Source organism: Cyprinus carpio, chromosome A11 (assembly GCF_018340385.1).
Source record: "Cyprinus carpio isolate SPL01 chromosome A11, ASM1834038v1, whole genome shotgun sequence".
Classification (NCBI taxonomy): Eukaryota; Metazoa; Chordata; class Actinopteri; order Cypriniformes; family Cyprinidae; genus Cyprinus; species Cyprinus carpio.
In genome coordinates this window covers 2,053-19,326 of record NC_056582.1, presented here as the reverse complement: position 1 = coordinate 19,326, position 17,274 = coordinate 2,053, and the positions used below count along the sequence as shown (strand labels likewise).

Below are 17,274 nucleotides of genomic sequence, written 5' to 3'. Positions count from 1 at the left end.
TGGTGGTAATTATAGTGCAAATAAAATTTCCATTTAATTTGCATTTGGCTTTCATAAATGTGAAAATGCTTTTATATACTATCTATACACTTAAATAAACTGAAATAGATCTGAGAACTACTTCTAGGAATTATTCCTGTTTTATGCCGTAACATATATTGTAGTATAATACGATACGTGGCCCAGAAACAGTGTCCAGATTAGGCAAGTCTTCTGTAGGATTTTTTGAACGCAAACTTTAAATCCAATGGTAATAGTTCCTATTTCTGTAATGAGTAAAATAATTTTAAAAAGTCAGAGAAACCTGAAAATACTACACATGACTGAATAATAATTAATGATGATTCAGCGTGCAGACATTGGGCCCGTCCAGTCAAGAGATATTTAAAAATGTTACAGTTTTTTCTCAGTCGCTTTGGTACAAATCTCAGATCAGAACTGATCATCTAGTCACTTGTGCACATCATAAAAGTTACAGGCTTTTGCAAGTAATTCATTATGTGGAGCTGTTTGTACGCATTGTTTTGATAAATGCACATACTGCTTTGCAAATATTAAGAATGATTCAAGAAATGCACTACTGTAAAGCGACTAAGAAAAACCGTAAAACACCTATGATTCAACGTGTGAAACAGCGCCTCCAGCTGGTCATGAAATACAGACACTGAATATGAACTGAAATATCACATATCTGCCAGAGAGAGGCGATACAGTACCAATCATTTGACACGACATACAGTAGCAAATACCGCTGCTGAAAATATATAGTTTAAAAAAGGTTACAAATTTGAAGGTGAGACAGTGTCATTATCACTGAATTCTTAATCATTTAAATAATCTCAATTGGTCGACCTGCAGGTACAAAAACACAAAAGACTGAGTTTTCGCTGTATCGCTCAGGCTGCACTGCGGTGTCTATTCACAGGTGCGACCCCCACTACTGATCGGCACGGGGGCTTTGACCTGCTCCGTCTACGACCTGGGCCGGTTCACCCCTCCTTAGACGACCTGGTGGTCCCGAGCTCCCCCAGGAGCACCATATCGATACCGAACTTAGCGCAGGACACCCGATCGACATAGTCCACTGCAGCCCAGAACCCCTGAACTCAAGTGATCCGCCAGCCTCAGCCTCCCAGCAGCTTGGATTACAGGCGCGCGCCACTGCACCCGGCGAGAGCTGCGAGCACCAGCGCTGCTCCTCAATCTAGTGCTCACTGACCTCTAGTGCAGCACAGGAGGACACTAGACTGACATTAGCTGTTGAGAAGAGCGAACTAGTTTTTAAATATGCTTGCTGCATTTTCACAAGTGTTACCTCTACAAAGCACTCATTTGTATCCTTTTCAAATATGAGCATATTATTAACTCATCCACCTTTCATTTAGAGCTGTTGTCATTAATTTTAATACATTTTTATTTAATCGTTTTTTAATCTTTATATCTATTTTCTATAGCCTACCTTTGTATTTTCTATAAGCTTGGTTATTAAATTGTTTGTATTATATGTGTGTTTGTGTAGTATCTAAATTACATGTGTAAAACAGGATAGACGAACATAATAATGTACTGTATACAATAATAGACTTATCTCACAATTCATCAATGAAAGCCACAGTTATGTTATTTACCAAGGGCTGTAAAGAAAGTGTTTATGTGTTAAATATCTCGAGATGAAGCCCCCAAAATTAATTTGTGAGAGTAATAGAGATTGTCTCGAGTTAATTCTGCATCTAGCACACCATGGGTCAATACAAGAAAACACAGAATCACTTAACTTAGGCTCAAAAGGGCTGTATTTTGTGTTCTTTTTGTTGATGCTGTTTCTTTATTATGGTAAGACAGGTCCTCAGAGAATAAGGCAAATACACAAAGTCCTACCCTTTTTTTTATATATATAATTTGAAACATGCTAAAGGCATTGTATATATCTCCAGTTTTTGTAACATATGTGTTTTATTATATTTATTGAGAGAAAGAAAGGAAAAAGCTGAAAAAGGATAAGGAGAAACTCAGGCAGTACAAACTGGAAACTGATAAGCAGCTGCAAGTAAGGCAACATTCTGAAACAACTTCATGGATATGATTATGAATGTATAGCCTAATGTGTAAATTGACATTAATATAATCTGTAATCCCCTTTTTTTGTCTTTCTCTCCTTTAAGAAAATGAGGCCAGACAGTTATGTGCCATAGAAAAAACAAAGGAAGAGGAAGCTAAAATTAAAGAGAAGGAAGAGAATATTAAGAAACTAAAGGCACAGCATGAAGCCCTACTGGCACGAAAAGAGCTTCTGGCCAAACACTACCAGGATGAAGGACATAAAGGAACAGCGAACTCTTCTCCTGCACTATACCAACCAACTGCAGCAGCAACAGAGCACTAGAGAATATACGCTCAGAAACATATTGTTTTTGATAAATTCACATACTGCTTTGCAAATACTAAGAATGATTCAAGAAATCCACTACTGTAAAGCGACTAAGAAAAACTGTAAAACACCTGTGCTTTAAAGTGTGAAACAGCGCCACCAGCTGGTCATTGAATGCAGACGGGGAATATGAACTGAAATATCACATATCTGCCAGAGAGAGGCGATACAGTACCAATCATTTGACACGACATACAGTAGCAAATACCGCTGCTGAAAATATATAGTTTAAAAAAAGGTTACAAATTTGAAGGTGAGACAATGTCATTATCTCTGAATTCTTAATCATTTAAATAATCTCATTTTTGTCGAGCTGCAGGTAGAAACGCAAAAGTCTGAGTCTCGCTGTATCGCTCAGGCTGCACTGCGGTGTCTATTCACAGGTGCGACCCCACTACTGATCGGCACGGGGGCTTTGACCCTGCTCCGTCTCCGACCTGGGCAGGTTCACCCCTCCTTAGACGACCTGGTGGTCCCGAGCTCCCCCAGGAACACCATATCGATACCGAACTTAGCGCGGACACCCGATCGACATAGTCCACGGCAGCCCAGAACCCCTGAACTCAAGCAATCCGCCAGCCTCAGCCTCCCAGCAGCTTGGATTACAGGCGCGCGCCACTGCACCCGGCGAGAGCTGCGAGCACCAGCGCTGCTCCTCAATCTAGTGCTCACTGACCTCTAGTGCAGCACAGGAGGACACTAGACTGACATTAGCTGTTGAGAAGAGCGAACTAGTTTTTAAATATGCTTTGCTGCATTTTCACAAGTGTTACCTCTACAAAGCACTCATTTGTATCCTTTTCAAATATGAGCATATTATTAACTCATCCACCTTTCATTTGGAGCAGTTCTCATTTATTTTAATACATTTTTATTTAATCGTTATTTTTAATCTTTATATCTATTTTCTATAGCCTACATTTGTATTTTCTACAGGCTTGATTATTAAATTGTTTGTATTATATGTGTGTTTGTGTATCTAAATTACATGTGTAAAACAGGATAGACGAACATAATAATGTACTGTATACAATAATAGACTTATCTCACAATTCATCAATGAAAGCCAGTTATGTTATTTACCAAGGGCTGTAAAGAAAGTGTTTATGTGTGAAATATCTCGAAGGCCACTTATGAGATAATAGAGATTGTCTCAAGTCAATTCTGCGTCTAGCACATCATGGGTCAATACAAGAAAGCACTGAATCACTTAACTTAGGCTCAAAAGGGCTGTATTTTGTGTTCTTTTTGTTGATGCTGTTTCTTTTATTATGGTAAGACAGGTCCTCAGAGAATAAGGCAAATACACAACGTCTGAGTCCTGCTATGCTGCTCAGGCTGAACTTCAGCGTGTGTGTGTGTGTGTGTGGGTTTGGAGTGGATTTTTGTTTTTTAATCATTTAAAAATTGCTAAAGGCATTGTATATATCTCCAGTCACTCCTCAGGTCCAGCAGAACTGCCTTGTTTTACATGTCATTTCATCTAGTTCAACACACACACACACACACACACACACACACACACACATACACACACACACACACACACACACACACACACACACACACACACGTCAAATACACTTATGAATAAAGACAACATGCATTAAAATATGCAAATTACTTATTTCCAGACACTTAACGTAGTATTTGAAATTAACCTATTTTAAGTCCATTATGCATCATAAACAAGTCTCTTTCCATATCCTCACGTTGTTATTATTTATTAAATAATGATATAAACATATATATATATATATATATATATATATATTATATATATATATATATATATATATATATATATATATTTCACATTTTTTTTTTTGTTGTTGTTGTTGTTGTTGTTGTTGTTGTTGTTTTGTTGACACCAAAAAGCATGTTGGCACGATCTGAAGCGAAAAAAAAAAGGTTTAACGCTCTTGTCTATAAAAATAACTGCTATGTCATAGCGTACATTTGATAGAGATGAGCCTATGGGCCGCTGAACCATGCACCATCATTTTTTTGTAATATATGTGTTTTAATATATTTATTATAAAATAAATAATACAAATAATGATTACAGTTATTAGTATTACATTGGTTTAAATAATAATGCTATACCAATTAATATAAAATACAATTATTCACTCATGCTAAAATATACTGTATAGTTATGTTACACTTTTTCTCTTGCTTGCTCCTCTTTAATGACATTTGATTTGGAGAACACTGGTGGAGGATGTGGTGGCACGCAGTCCATCAGAATGGAAATTCTAGAAAGACAAGCTGATGTTGAGAAAGAGGAAGAGTGCAACAAGCTGGAACTGATGAAGGACATAGAACAGCCAACTCTTCTCCTGCACTATACCAACCAACTGCAGCAGCAACAGAGCACTAGAGAATATACGCTCAGAAAACACGCAAATGGGTAAAAACATACACACACAAAAGACACACAGATGTCAATGTGGCACCTCTGTCTTCTGTACAGTTCTGTTTTTCCAAGATTACAGACTATCCATGTGTTTTACAGAAAATGAAACTGGAGGACTTGCATTCCACTGAGAACTCCAAAAAGAGAGGAGCTCCAGTATGTTCAGATAAAGGTTGGGATTTGTTCAATGATTGCACCTTACTGGAGAGTCTCTGTGGATATCGAGGACCCCTACAAGCAGCTGGAACTGGTAAATAATGAAAAATACTTCTGGCAACCTTGAATAAAGCAATATTTGCTGTTGAGTTTAAAATGAAATATGGCACAGTAAAGTTATAAAAAGTCACCACACGGCAGCGTGTGATAAAATGCAACTGATGGTGAAGAACTTTTTTTTTTTTTCCTCTAGATTCAGAAACATCTTCAGCTTGTGAGAGCTATAGCTGATGAGCGAAAGTTCAACGTTATGACAACCCCAAGTCAAACTAAAGAGGAGATTAAGATCCCAGCTCTGAGGATGTTTATGCACTGAAAACAGTCAGATATGCCTATAAACTAAATAAAAATCATAATCTGATAACCCTTTTGACAGTATTGAGCCATGGGGTGGGAGGGACAGCAGAGATAGCCTACTGAGATCAATATTAGATTATTAATGTATTGATTTTTTTTAAAACTAACATTTTTATTATATTTTTTGTCAAAATAGTCTTTTGTTATTAAGGGTATATTAAAGCGTTAGTTGGCCTGAAAGTTATTTAACAGTAAACACAAAAGTCTGGGTCTCTATTCACACTCACAGGTGCGATCCCTACTGAATCTAGTGCTCACAACGCCCTCTAGTGTATCAAAGCAGTTTTTTTTTTTCATAAAAAATAAATCATTAGGTCCATTAGTACGGAGCCCTGCACATGACATGCAAGAAAAATTAATAATTTGTGTGCACAATTTACTAATTCATTCCCTTGATGTACTAAAACGTGTACACGATTACTGTTTCGATCCCTCAATTTATAAAACATGTGCATGATTTAGCAAATCAAAGGAACGAATTAGTAAATCGTGTGCACAATTTTTAAATCGAGGGAACAAAATAGTTAATTGTGCACACGATTTAGCCTACAATTTTTTTTTTCCTGCATGCCATGTGCAGGGCTCCGTACATTAGAGATTTTGTTGCTTTTAAAAATTAAATAAATGCAATGTAAATTAAATGTAAAATAAGTAAATAAAGATTTAATTTAGTTTAAGTTGACGTACTAAAACAACTTAAACAGAAATAGAAATTAATAAAAATTACAGATATATTTTTAAACAAAAACAACAAAATTGATAAAGCTTTAACTTAAATTAAAAGCAGAAAGTATATTAAAATAAAGTAATCTGAAATATTGACAAAAGCTATAATAGCATTTCAATGGTACTAATATAACACTGCTGTATAGTAGCATAATGCTCTCAAGCTTCTAAATTATATTATTGTAATTATTATTTTGTTCTGTTAAGCATCTCCCTTCTATTTTTGTTATTCTTTTTCATCTGTTTCCTTTAATTGGTGTATGTTTTTTAATTGTGTGTGTGTGTGTATTGATGCTTTGGCAACTTTGTGTGAAAATCAATCATGCATTTTGAAAGAATAAAACACTTTGCACATATTCACTTATTTAACTATATCTAACACTGGTTCATTTGTTCAATTCTACTAATAATGTCTGAATGTCTACATGCAAATAACACTGGAGAATCCCTTTTTTTTTGTGAGGAAAGGAAAGGAAAGGAAAATCCAACAAAACAACAAGAAAGAGACAAAAATCATAGTAGAGGAGCAAAGGATGAATAAAACTAGAAACAACAAAGCCCAAGATCTGCCCAGGGTCATGAAAAAAAAGATCAAAATGTTATGCCAATAATAAAACAAGTAATCAAGAAAATTATACATATCGAAAGGATAAAATTAGATTATTAAAGTAAATCTGATTTTTTTTTTTTTTTTTTTTTTTGGAATTTCTCTGAAACATCATAAACAATTTAACTACATTGACGTTTCCGTCGCGGTCGCATGCTGTGATCTGCTCTGTCCGCTGCTGTCCTCCTGACCGACAGAGGGCGCGCATGCGCGTCATAATGCCATCAGGTCCAAGAGCGTCAACTAGTCAACTCCACACCTGTAACAGCTAATTCAAATAACGACGCCAACTCTCCTTTCCCATGGAGTATTTTTGACAATGCACCGGTAACTCAAAATAATTCATATTTGTCAACATTTCGAAGGGCCTGCGTTAATTACGAATAGTTATTTTGTTTCGGTGTCATAAAAATGACTGGTCTGTTAGCCAGCTAGCTAAATAGCTAACTTATGGTTTTGTGCCAGCTTCAGGAATTAAATGTAATTTTAATTTAGAAACGGAGCGTGTTATAGTAACGTTACATCGCACTGTGCAGATAATTTTGTAGGGTATCCTATATTTCAGAAATTATTCAGCATAGCTGGCTGCTAAGTCCGTTTGTTTTGAACAGCGCTGTTATATTCAAAATACACATTTGAACGTGATATTTAAACTAATGCTTTCACTTCCGACTGTTTGCTTATGCAACAAAAGCTTTAGTTTCTTGGGACGATCTGCTTTAGGACTGTCCATACACCCTGCGATGAAGTCTTAATGCACTGTTCGGTTAAAGTATGTGAAGAACCGGTTTCTCTGGCTGGACTGACACTAACGTTACATGACCGAGTGTGTGGCTGAGTGAAAATAGCGACGGAGATATTTTTAACAGCCTGCTGTCAGTCCAGATATATGACTTGTGTCAGATGATGTCGTTTCATAGCTATGCAAGGTTTAGATTCAGAATGCCTGGCCACAATGTGACAGAAAACAGCACTCCAAGTACTGAAAAAAAAAGGTGTAGGAACAAATAGGACTCAGAAATTGCTATTAAAATTTAACAAGATAATACAAAGAAACATTAAATAGCACATTAAATAAAAAAAAATGACATTTTGAAGTAGAAAAACATTTCCACCCCCCCACCTTTTTATTTAATAATATTATTTTTAGACTTTGTTTCAGTGTAGTCTCGTATCAGGTCCAGATCCCAGTTGTTGAAATATCTGAATAAGAGTAATCTGGTTTTGGAAATTCAATGTTTTGCTGTTCAGGAACAGGTAATCTGATTTATTTTTCTGCTGTATATTTAAAGCAAAGACCTGCTCCAGATAATAAACTTTTCCAAATGACCAATCCAGATTACGGTGCTCTAAATGTAGATGTAGATATGTATATAAAAAACAACAAGAGGTAGAATAATAAACACAGGGTCACTTGGTGTTTTTCTTTTGCAGTTTCTTTTAAAGAAAATTAGGCTTCTTAGAACTGTAAAGGGTTAACCCTAATCCTTCACCATGTAAGCATCTCATCATGCTGTATGCAACCAAATATTGGGTTCAATCTTTTTGTCAACTTCTTTTCATTCGATTAGCACAGGTTTTGTATTTATTTGTAGAACTGGCTTCAGTGATTTGAGCTTTTGCACCTCTTTTTTTTTTGAGTGAAGGAAATGAAACATTATTTGTGGATGATTTTGGCAATGTTGTCTCAAAAATGAAGGTTCATAAACTCATTACTGCATAAACAATAAGACCTACGATCATTCAGTTCCAAAAAATTATCAATTATTTTTTTTTTTTTGGGAAGTTGTAATACACTGTGTGAGTAAAGTTAGTAGGTTTTAAATCCAATGTGATAACATTAACTAGCATTTTTTTTTCCCTCTCCAGGTCAAAAATGACTGGAACACAACATATATAAAAAAAAAAAAAAAAATCAAGTGCAAAATATAAATATGTGTATACCCCATATAGCTAATACTAATGTTCGTTAACAAATTTAAAGTTTTGTTACATTTTATTCCATCCATGAATCCACCCTTCTGATGCAGTCGGGATAATTCAGTTTTTTTTTTTTCTAACATATCTCAATACTTCTAAAATGTTTTGAGCAACATCATGCAATAATGAAGGTTTAATTTTTTCTTCTGCTTCTTTTTTTTCTTATCCAATCCCAAATCCCAAAATCCAATTTCTTTGGAATATTATGGTTGTGATGATACTGAAATAATCTGTGACTAAAATTTGTGTGATTGCAGGGAGGTTGTAGATGTAGCTGGGGTCTGGCAGCTATGACCATGGTGCTGTGCTGGGGTGGTTTGTTGGTGTTGGCGGCCCTGTCCCGGGCCCTGGGCTCTCTGCAGCATTCAGAGGAGCCTTCTGTGCCTGATGAATGGGTCCTGCTCCATGTCGTGCAAGGCCACATTGGGGCAGGAAACTACAGCTACCTGCGTCTCAACCACGAAGGACGCATTATCCTGTACATGCAAAGCCTTAAGGGAGATGCGGATCTCTACGTCTCTGACAAGACGCTGCGGCCAAACTTTGATACCTACAAGCTTCAGTCTACCACCTGTGGCCAGGATGTGGTGATCGTCCCGGGGGATTTTGTTAGGCCTGTTGGAATTGGAATCTACGGACATCCATCCTACATGGAGAGTGAGTTTGAGATGAGGGTGTTTTACGACCAGACGGCGCATACAGAAGAGGAAGTTGAGAAAAACTCTTATTCCTCAAATGAGACTCCTGGACAGTCTCAACACTCTCAGGGCCCTGAGGACGTGATGGAAGAGGAGGAATCAATACTGTGGACTATTCTGATTGGGATTCTTAAGATCATACTTGAAATTTTGTTTTGATTTTGATGTTCCAGCTGCCAACACATTTGCCACAATTAAACATTTTTCTAATTTAGATCAAATCAACGTTTTTTCTTTTCTTTTTTCAGTTTTGGTAAAGAACTAGAAATGCTTTGCCTGGGGTTTTGTTTAAATCTTGAGCTGCACCATCACCACTCTGTAGAGAATATGTAAATTTCTTCTAAAATTTTAATATGCAAATTATAAATTTGTTTGTCAAATTAGATGGCATATGAAACAATTGATTGCACTGATTGATATGTCAAACAAAAATTCTCTTCTTATATTTTATTGATGGAGTAAAAAAAAAAGTCTTAGTGTGGTGCATTTGTTAGTCTTTTTACTGACCTGGGGGTTGTGAATTTGAAGTTTTAAACTGCACTATGCAATCACACAAATCACCTTGTTATGAAGGTCGTACGGCTGTGCCTGTTGTGAAGACAAGAGTCTGTTGACTAATAAGCCGCAAAGACTTTTCTGCACCTGTAGTTGTAAGATACAAATAAAACTACTTATTTTTGAAAATTGCTGTGTCTAGCATCACTTAGAATTGTGTTCAACTTTTTTTTTATTGTGCAAATAACAAGGTGGGGTTTCCATTACCGAAAAAAAAAAAAAAAAACTCATGTTCAGTGCTTTGTAATGTTTGCTGTGTTAAATAAGGTATGGTATTTTATGAATACTTAATTGGATACAGCTGTATTAACATTTTTTAGTATTAGCTTCTGTTTTTTTTTTTCTTTGTCTCGAATACGTGTCATTTTGAAATTATTTTAGAACTTGAGGGATGGATATTACATTTACAATAGTGTACCTCGCTCTATATAAACACTAAAAAAATGACAAATTTAATGATAATAAAAAGTAATATTCATTTTTAAAAAAATGAATACAAACATGTTATGAATAGTGTTTGCATTTTAAAGATGAGCTCTTTTTATGCTTAACTTTCATCGAATGTACAATAATGTACAGTGTTTGATAATGTAAAAGCATTTGAGCAGAAATGCTTTTACTTTAAAATCTTTATATATTTTTACACATATAACATCAGAAACAGCGATTCTGTGTCGTGCTCTAGTGCTCGTTAGGAGCCACAACCAGTACTATTAAAACATTAAACATCTTATATAATGAAAGTACCAGTGATCAGTCATAATAAGAATGCACAAGTAAATTATAAAAGAAAAAGAAAAAAAGCGTGCAAACCAGAGATGGTATAAACCCAGCTTACGTCATATGTGAGCGACGGAAGCGCGCGCACAGAGAGAGCACACCATCACGACCTTCCGTCAGGGAAACTTAATATGTAAGAAACTGAAATTATAACAGCGGTGCTCTTGTTTGTCTTAATTAGCCCTCATCATGTTTCGTGCTACGTTAGCGATATGTGGAAGAACGGTTGTTAAAAGGGTAAGTAAGCGGGCGCATTGATTTTTGTATTGCGGGTAATAACTGCAATAAAGATGCGTGTGAATATGATACTGAGGTCATGCTGAGGAGTCAACCCATGTTTTTCTCAAACCAGTTCATCTCTTCTGTCTCTGGAGAAAACGCACTTCCCTCTAATTTGCGACTTCCATCCAATCTCATTGGAGTCGGGCGACAAAGTATGCAAAGCTTTCTTATAATGCATTATTACTTTATATCTGCAACCTACCGTAGTTACAAAACTGCTGCCAGAATGAAACCGTGAACTTTCTATTGTGATCTATAAAGCTATTCAAACACATGACGGATGGAGAACCGACATTATTTTGTAATGTTGTTAATATTGTCAAAGGATCCTCATCATACCAGTGAACTAAAGATGTCTGAACTCTTGCTGCAGAGAGGGCCTCTCCGTCAGGCTCTGATCTTCCAGTGCTGCGCAGATGTGAGGATGTCATCCCAGCTCACCTGGCACCTGCCCAGACCTGGCTCGAGTCTTTGGGGAGCTGTGACGGTGAACCTCTTGGTGTGGTTGACCTGCACCCTGATGTCTTCTCAGTACCTGTCAGGTACCTGGCATTTAATTCTATGAAGTATTTTTTAGGATGGAGTTAAATTGCAAACAAATGAATATATGGTTGTTTTTGTTTCTGCTAATAGGCTGGACATTCTTCATGATGTAGAGGTCTGGCAACGTAATTTCAAACGGATAGTAAGTAACTATGAGGTGTACGTTATGCTTTCTAGTGTTAACTTTGCTCTTGTGATGCACATCAGTGTTATGGTTTGTACTAGTAGGAATTTTTGCTGAAGGTGTAGTTCACCCAAAAATTTGCTGAAAATGTACTCACCCTCAGGCTATCCGAGGTGTGTTGGAGAAAGTTAGCATTACATCACTTGCTCACCAGTGGATCCTCAGTGAATGGGTGCCGTCAGAGTGAGAGTCCGAACAGCTGATATAAAAACATCATAATAATCCACAAGTGATCCACACGACTCCAGTTCATCAGTTAACATCTTGTGACGCGAAAAGCTGTGTGTTTGTGAGAAACAAATCCATTGAGCAGTTTTTGCCAAGTCTGCGGTTTTTCTGCGGAATTGGGCTACTTCAATGCTGTTGGGGGAAAAAAAAAAGTGTATTTTTATCCCCAGAACAAATTTTATCTGAGGACCCTCCTCGAAATGTGATTGGGCAGTTTTGGGCTAGTTTTGAGTAGCAATTGGGCGGGTTTTGTTTTGAAAACCTGGCAACCCTGCCATTGAGACGGTTTAAAATTAAAACCACTGCTTCTGGCTAAAATACAAGTCCTCTATCCATAAAATTGCTGTTTTCCAGATCAAGCATTGTTTACAAAGCAAAAATAAAACCATTCTATACAAATATGTTGGTGGATTTTAATGTGAGGGGACAACAGGGATGAACTTTTTCACTGGAAGAAGCGTTATTTTGAATTATGGGTTTTGCCAAGAATGATGGTTTAAAGTTAAAACGGTTTAATGATGGATTTGTTTTTACAAACATGCAGCTTTTAGATTCACAAGATGTTAACTGATGGACTGGAGTTGTGTGGACTACTTGTAGATTATTGTCATGTTTTTATCAGCTGTTTGGAGTCTCATTCTGACGGCTCAAATCAACCCACTTGGTCCATTTTCTCACACCCATTCACTGCAAAGGATCCATTGGTGAGCAAGTAATGTAATGCTACATTTCCCCAAACTCTTGGATAACCTGAGGATTGAGTAAATTTTCTTCTAATTTCCATTGTTGAGTGAACAGTTCCTTTATGATACTGTTCCAGTTATGTTATATAAACTTCAGTCGTATAATTGAATCATTGCATATGACAGTCATTCATAATTTGATTACTGTAGAGCCATGCAAAGTCAAATCAAGAGCTGAAGTCAGCGGTGGAGGCAGGAAACCGTGGAAACAGAAAGGAAGCGGCCGAGCACGGCATGGAAGCATTCGTTCTCCACTATGGAGAGGAGGTAAAATCAAGTCTGTTGATTTGAGCTTTATCTTAAACACACAGATGTATGAAACTATCACTGCACTCAAATGCTCCTCTTTCTCGTTCAGGAGGAGTAGCTCATGGTCCACGGGGACCAACCAGCTATTATTACATGTTGCCCATGAAGGTGCGAGTGCAAGGGCTGAAAATCGCCCTAACTGCCAAACTGGCTCAGGTGAGGGGAAGTGCACTATTAAAGTTTTGCATGCTTTGGAAATTGCTGCAGTATGAATAGTATTATGTACTATTAAAATATTCTTAACGCTTTTGGTTTTAAATTTTAGTTCTGTTATGTGCTTGCTATGCAGTTTTTTTTTTTTTTTTAGTTTTTTATATTACTGATTAGCCTTATTTTTATTTTAGTTTTAGTTCTAGTAATTTTAGGACTTTATTAAATTATAATTATAATTATTATTTTTTTTTTTCAGTTAGATGCCACAGCATCCTCTAATTTGTAATTTTTCATCTTAAGATTTATATTTTATTACAGCTTTATTACAATTAATGGAAACTGTTTTTAATAGTTTTAGGTAACAATAACAACACTGATACACTAGTATCCGTAAGGGCAGCAAATTGGTTTTTGTTCATAAAAGTTAGATGAAATGTAAACTAAGTGAAAGTCATTATTTCTCCAGGATTACCTTCATATTGTGGACTCACTGGAGATTCCCACTCCAGACCACTCTCCTGGAGCTGGTCAAACACAGGCAGTGGGGGGATTCAGTCCTCATCGTTGATGTGTAAGCATGCAGATGTGGATGCATATGTCTTTGCCAACCTGATATACATATTTGTGTCCTTAAATAATAATTTTTTTTTTTTTTGCATGCATGCATTTCAGAGGCGATGAATTCCCTCAGAACATTCTTAAGGCGACTGAAGATCTGAAAACAGTGAATATCATTCCAGCCATAGGTACACAAACTGACCACACCAAAAGCTGTAATGTGAAAGCACCCTTAACCAAATATAATGGAATGAAAACCATTGCATCAAAGCTCCTTCATGATCTTAATACTGATGAGTTGAGAAAACAAACATTATGTTGTTTGGTTTTTACAGGTCTGAACGTCCACAGCATGTTGAAACACGAGAGTCTGGTTCTCACTCTGGAGGCTGTAAAATTTCTTGAAAAGAAGCTTCTTTGGCATGATGTGCGTTACACTCCCCTGTATCCCTTCAAACTCCCATACCGTGACATGCCATGAAAACAGCACACAGACTTCAAAGTATTAAAATGTTTATTTCATAAAAAAACAATGATCTTGAGGTCTCATTTCACATGTACAATGAAGTAAAAAAAAAGTCAATATCATGAATAAATAATAGCATTAGACATATATAAAAGATAAGGCATAGGTTGAAGATTCTCTGTCAGGGATAAGAGATTTTTGTTGGAATAATGCCATGTGCTAAATCATGTCGGATCTCCCATCTTAGCGCAGATCGCTTCTTCTCTGTTGGAATCACATAAATGTTGGGGATGTACGTCTTCTGAGGTCTCGGCTATAGAGATAAGAAAAAGCACTCAGAATAAGGGAATCTAGGCAATTCTGTATATGTATGTAACTTAGTGGTGGAGGCTGATACACAAGTTGTTCCTGAGGATAAAAACAAAAGAATATATTTTAAATAAAATAAATCAAACTATATGCATATATGCAGCTTTTAAAGCATCTACTAAAAACAAGTACATGATTAATGATACCCTAATGGCCAGTGCAGTTCCTTCCTGCTCTTCTCTCCTGGAGGTTTAAACATATCCCAGTCGTGCTTATACTGGAAAAACCTGATAAAGGATCCAAACACATTCAGAACAAATCATGATCAGAGTCTTGAAGCATTTATTTAATTTATGAAGATTGTGATATTAATAGAAGTATGCCATACTTTTGCAACTGGATCAGTTTTTCTTCAAGTTCCTCGTGTGAGGATGATCAAAAACTGGCCGTATAACTGTGAAGAGAATCACATTGTTATGTAAACTGACAACCACGGGTCAAAGAAACTGAAACTAGACTTGAAAATGGGACATACATGACTTTGGACGAGGACAGATATCACTCTCCCTGTGTGATCGTGTCTGTTGAATGGACAAATTTAAGTTTCAAATTCGAAACGTTTTAAGATTGGTAAGTGTGGGTGTTTTTTGTACTGACCATGCCTTTGATGTATTCTTGGAAAGCACTCGCGGGTTCCTCCGTCACAGAGCTGGATCTGGCAGTATAGCGTCCCAGTTTCCTCAGTCTCTGAGTCATACTGCACACGAGATGCGCCGATCCCAGTATGGTCCAAACCCTCCTCCAGCGCACTAACTGTACCTAAAAAACATAAGTATATGATTACACATGCATAATCTATAATGATTTCTATTTCAAATGAATGCTGTTCCTTTAAACTTTTTATTCATCCAAGAACCTTGAAAAAAGTATCTTGGTTGCCAAAAAATAAATAAATAAAAATTAAGCAGCAAAACTAATAATTAAAACATTGATGATAATAATAAAATGTCAAAAATCTGCATATTCTAATGATTTCTGAAGGATCACGTGACACTGAAGACTGGAGTAATGATGCTACAAAATTCAGCTTTGCCATCAAAGCAATAAATTACGTTTTAAAATATATGAAAATATAAAAGTAATTTTAAATTGTAACAATATTTCATAATGGTACTGATTTTTGACCAAATATTTTTGACCTGCATTTTTATTTTATTTTTTTTATAAAACTATTTCTAAATATTCTGAAACATATACATACACACACACACACACACACACACACACACACACACCATATATATATATATATATATATATATATATATAGGATATAACATGCTTCTAAGCAGTATACAATACTCTATAATAATATAATAATTATATTTAATGCAGTACAAGCATAAAATAACCATAGTTTCAGAAAATTTTTCTTATGCATGGAAAAAAATATAAATGCATATCTTTCTTCTATTTCCCCCCTTGTCATCATCCATCATCATATTGTTTCTCCTCAGGTCTCCTTTGAACTCTGCCCCTCCTGTGCCTCAAATTATAGGGGTGGTCAAGACAGTCCCCGCAAATCCTCCTTCCGCAAATCCCCCCCCCAGCCATCTCTTGAAATATGCCACATTTTTCAGAGCCTCCATTCTGAGTTCCAGTGTGGTTCTCTATGGGACTCTGCTGCTGGGTCAGTTTTGATGGTCTTCTTCTCCTGGAAAATGACTGTTTTCCTCCCCCACTTTCACCTGCGCTCACCTCTTTGGTGGGAGACTCTCTTTCTTTTCCTCACACTCTGAAAATTCATCTTTTTCTTTTCTTCACTTTCTTGAAAAAAACTCTTCTTCTTGACACTCTTCCACACTCAGCTGATCCTTCCTCGCCCTCTGAATCATCGCTTTGGGCTTTTGCCTCGTTTTCCTCTGTTTTCTCTACTCACAGAGCTCATCTTTCTCCTCCATCACTCATATCCTCTTCCTCCTGACTCTCTTTGGATTCCTTCTCTACCTTTTCATTCCCTTTCTGATGTTCACACAGCTCTTCTTTTCTCATCTCCACTTTGTTCTTCCTCGTCTTCACTTTTCCGTTTTCCTCATCGTTCACTCTCTTTTCCTTTTAACGTCCTCTCCAACGATTTTTCCTCATTTTTATCTCTATGCCATTTCATTTTTCATCAACTATGAACAACATTCTCTCTCTACTTCACTTTCGTCTTCATCTGCCTCAGGATATTTCTCCTTCTCCAACTCGTCTTCCGTTTCAAGCTCTCTCCTTCCACTCTTCTTTTTATCGCTTTCCCATTAAAAAGCTTTTCTTTGACATCCTTACGGTCCTTCTTCAGGCTTTCTCTCATTCACTCTGTTTTCTTTCTTCTTTCATTAGTCCCTATCTTTTCCCCTCACTTTCCTGATCTGTCCAGAGGAGGAAGACAGAGATCCTTCATCGACCTGCTTTCATTTTTCCAACAGCTGTAAAACGCTTTATAACATCCTGAGGTAGATGGAGAGATCTCATCCTTAGCGCCCTCAGTAAGAGAATGAAATTCCCTTCTGAGACAAAGTGGATGGCTGAGAGGGAGAGGGACTGTAACTAAGAAGTACTTCACTGGGTTTATGCAGCTAGTTTTGCGCCACCTGGTGTATAGGGGTTTCATTGCACGCAAGACCATGCATGGCTAAGTTCGGAAAAGAATTCTACCATACCATATTACATTTTCAGGATATAATAAGAACA

The 17,274-nt window shown here is 36.7% G+C and overlaps 2 protein-coding genes and 1 long non-coding RNA gene across 4 annotated transcripts; 2 read left to right on the top strand and 1 right to left on the bottom strand.

Moving 5' to 3' along the window:
• The first annotated feature begins 6,929 nt into the window (after positions 1-6,929).
• LOC122146560 (UPF0669 protein C6orf120 homolog) lies at positions 6,930-10,115 on the top strand. Of its 2 annotated transcripts, XM_042765792.1 has the most exons (3): positions 6,949-7,080; positions 7,916-8,010; positions 8,991-10,115. In XM_042765792.1, the coding sequence occupies exon 3, from the start codon at positions 9,024-9,026 to the stop codon at positions 9,588-9,590; it is 567 nt and encodes a 188-aa protein (XP_042621726.1). In that variant the 5' UTR covers positions 6,949-7,080; positions 7,916-8,010; positions 8,991-9,023; the 3' UTR covers positions 9,591-10,115. The 2 variants fall into 2 exon arrangements, with proteins under 2 accessions (XP_042621725.1, XP_042621726.1); XM_042765791.1 differs by lacking the exon at positions 7,916-8,010 and having other exon boundaries at positions 6,930-7,080.
• A 713-nt stretch (positions 10,116-10,828) lies between these two features.
• Positions 10,829-14,255, top strand: LOC109058645 (39S ribosomal protein L4, mitochondrial-like). The gene is given in 11 exon segments (XM_042765790.1): positions 10,829-11,003; positions 11,119-11,200; positions 11,422-11,590; positions 11,682-11,733; positions 12,636-12,648; positions 12,909-13,013; positions 13,105-13,211; positions 13,675-13,718; positions 13,720-13,779; positions 13,881-13,954; positions 14,102-14,255. Coding segments are annotated over 11 exon segments (900 nt in total). The 5' UTR covers positions 10,829-10,955; the 3' UTR covers positions 14,248-14,255.
• Positions 14,256-14,950: 695 nt separating this feature from the next.
• Positions 14,951-15,294, bottom strand: LOC122146703. The gene is made up of 3 exons (XR_006161219.1): positions 15,199-15,294; positions 15,077-15,122; positions 14,951-14,995 (listed from the first exon to the last, which is right to left on the bottom strand). It is a non-coding gene; the product is annotated as an uncharacterized LOC122146703 (long non-coding RNA).
• Positions 15,295-17,274: the final 1,980 nt, after the last annotated feature.

Bases quoted from the DNA above. Each gene is read 5' to 3' on its own strand.
- LOC122146560 (XM_042765791.1), top strand. From the start codon at position 9,024: ATGACCATGGTGCTGTGCTGGGGTGGTTTGTTGGTGTTGGCGGCCCTG.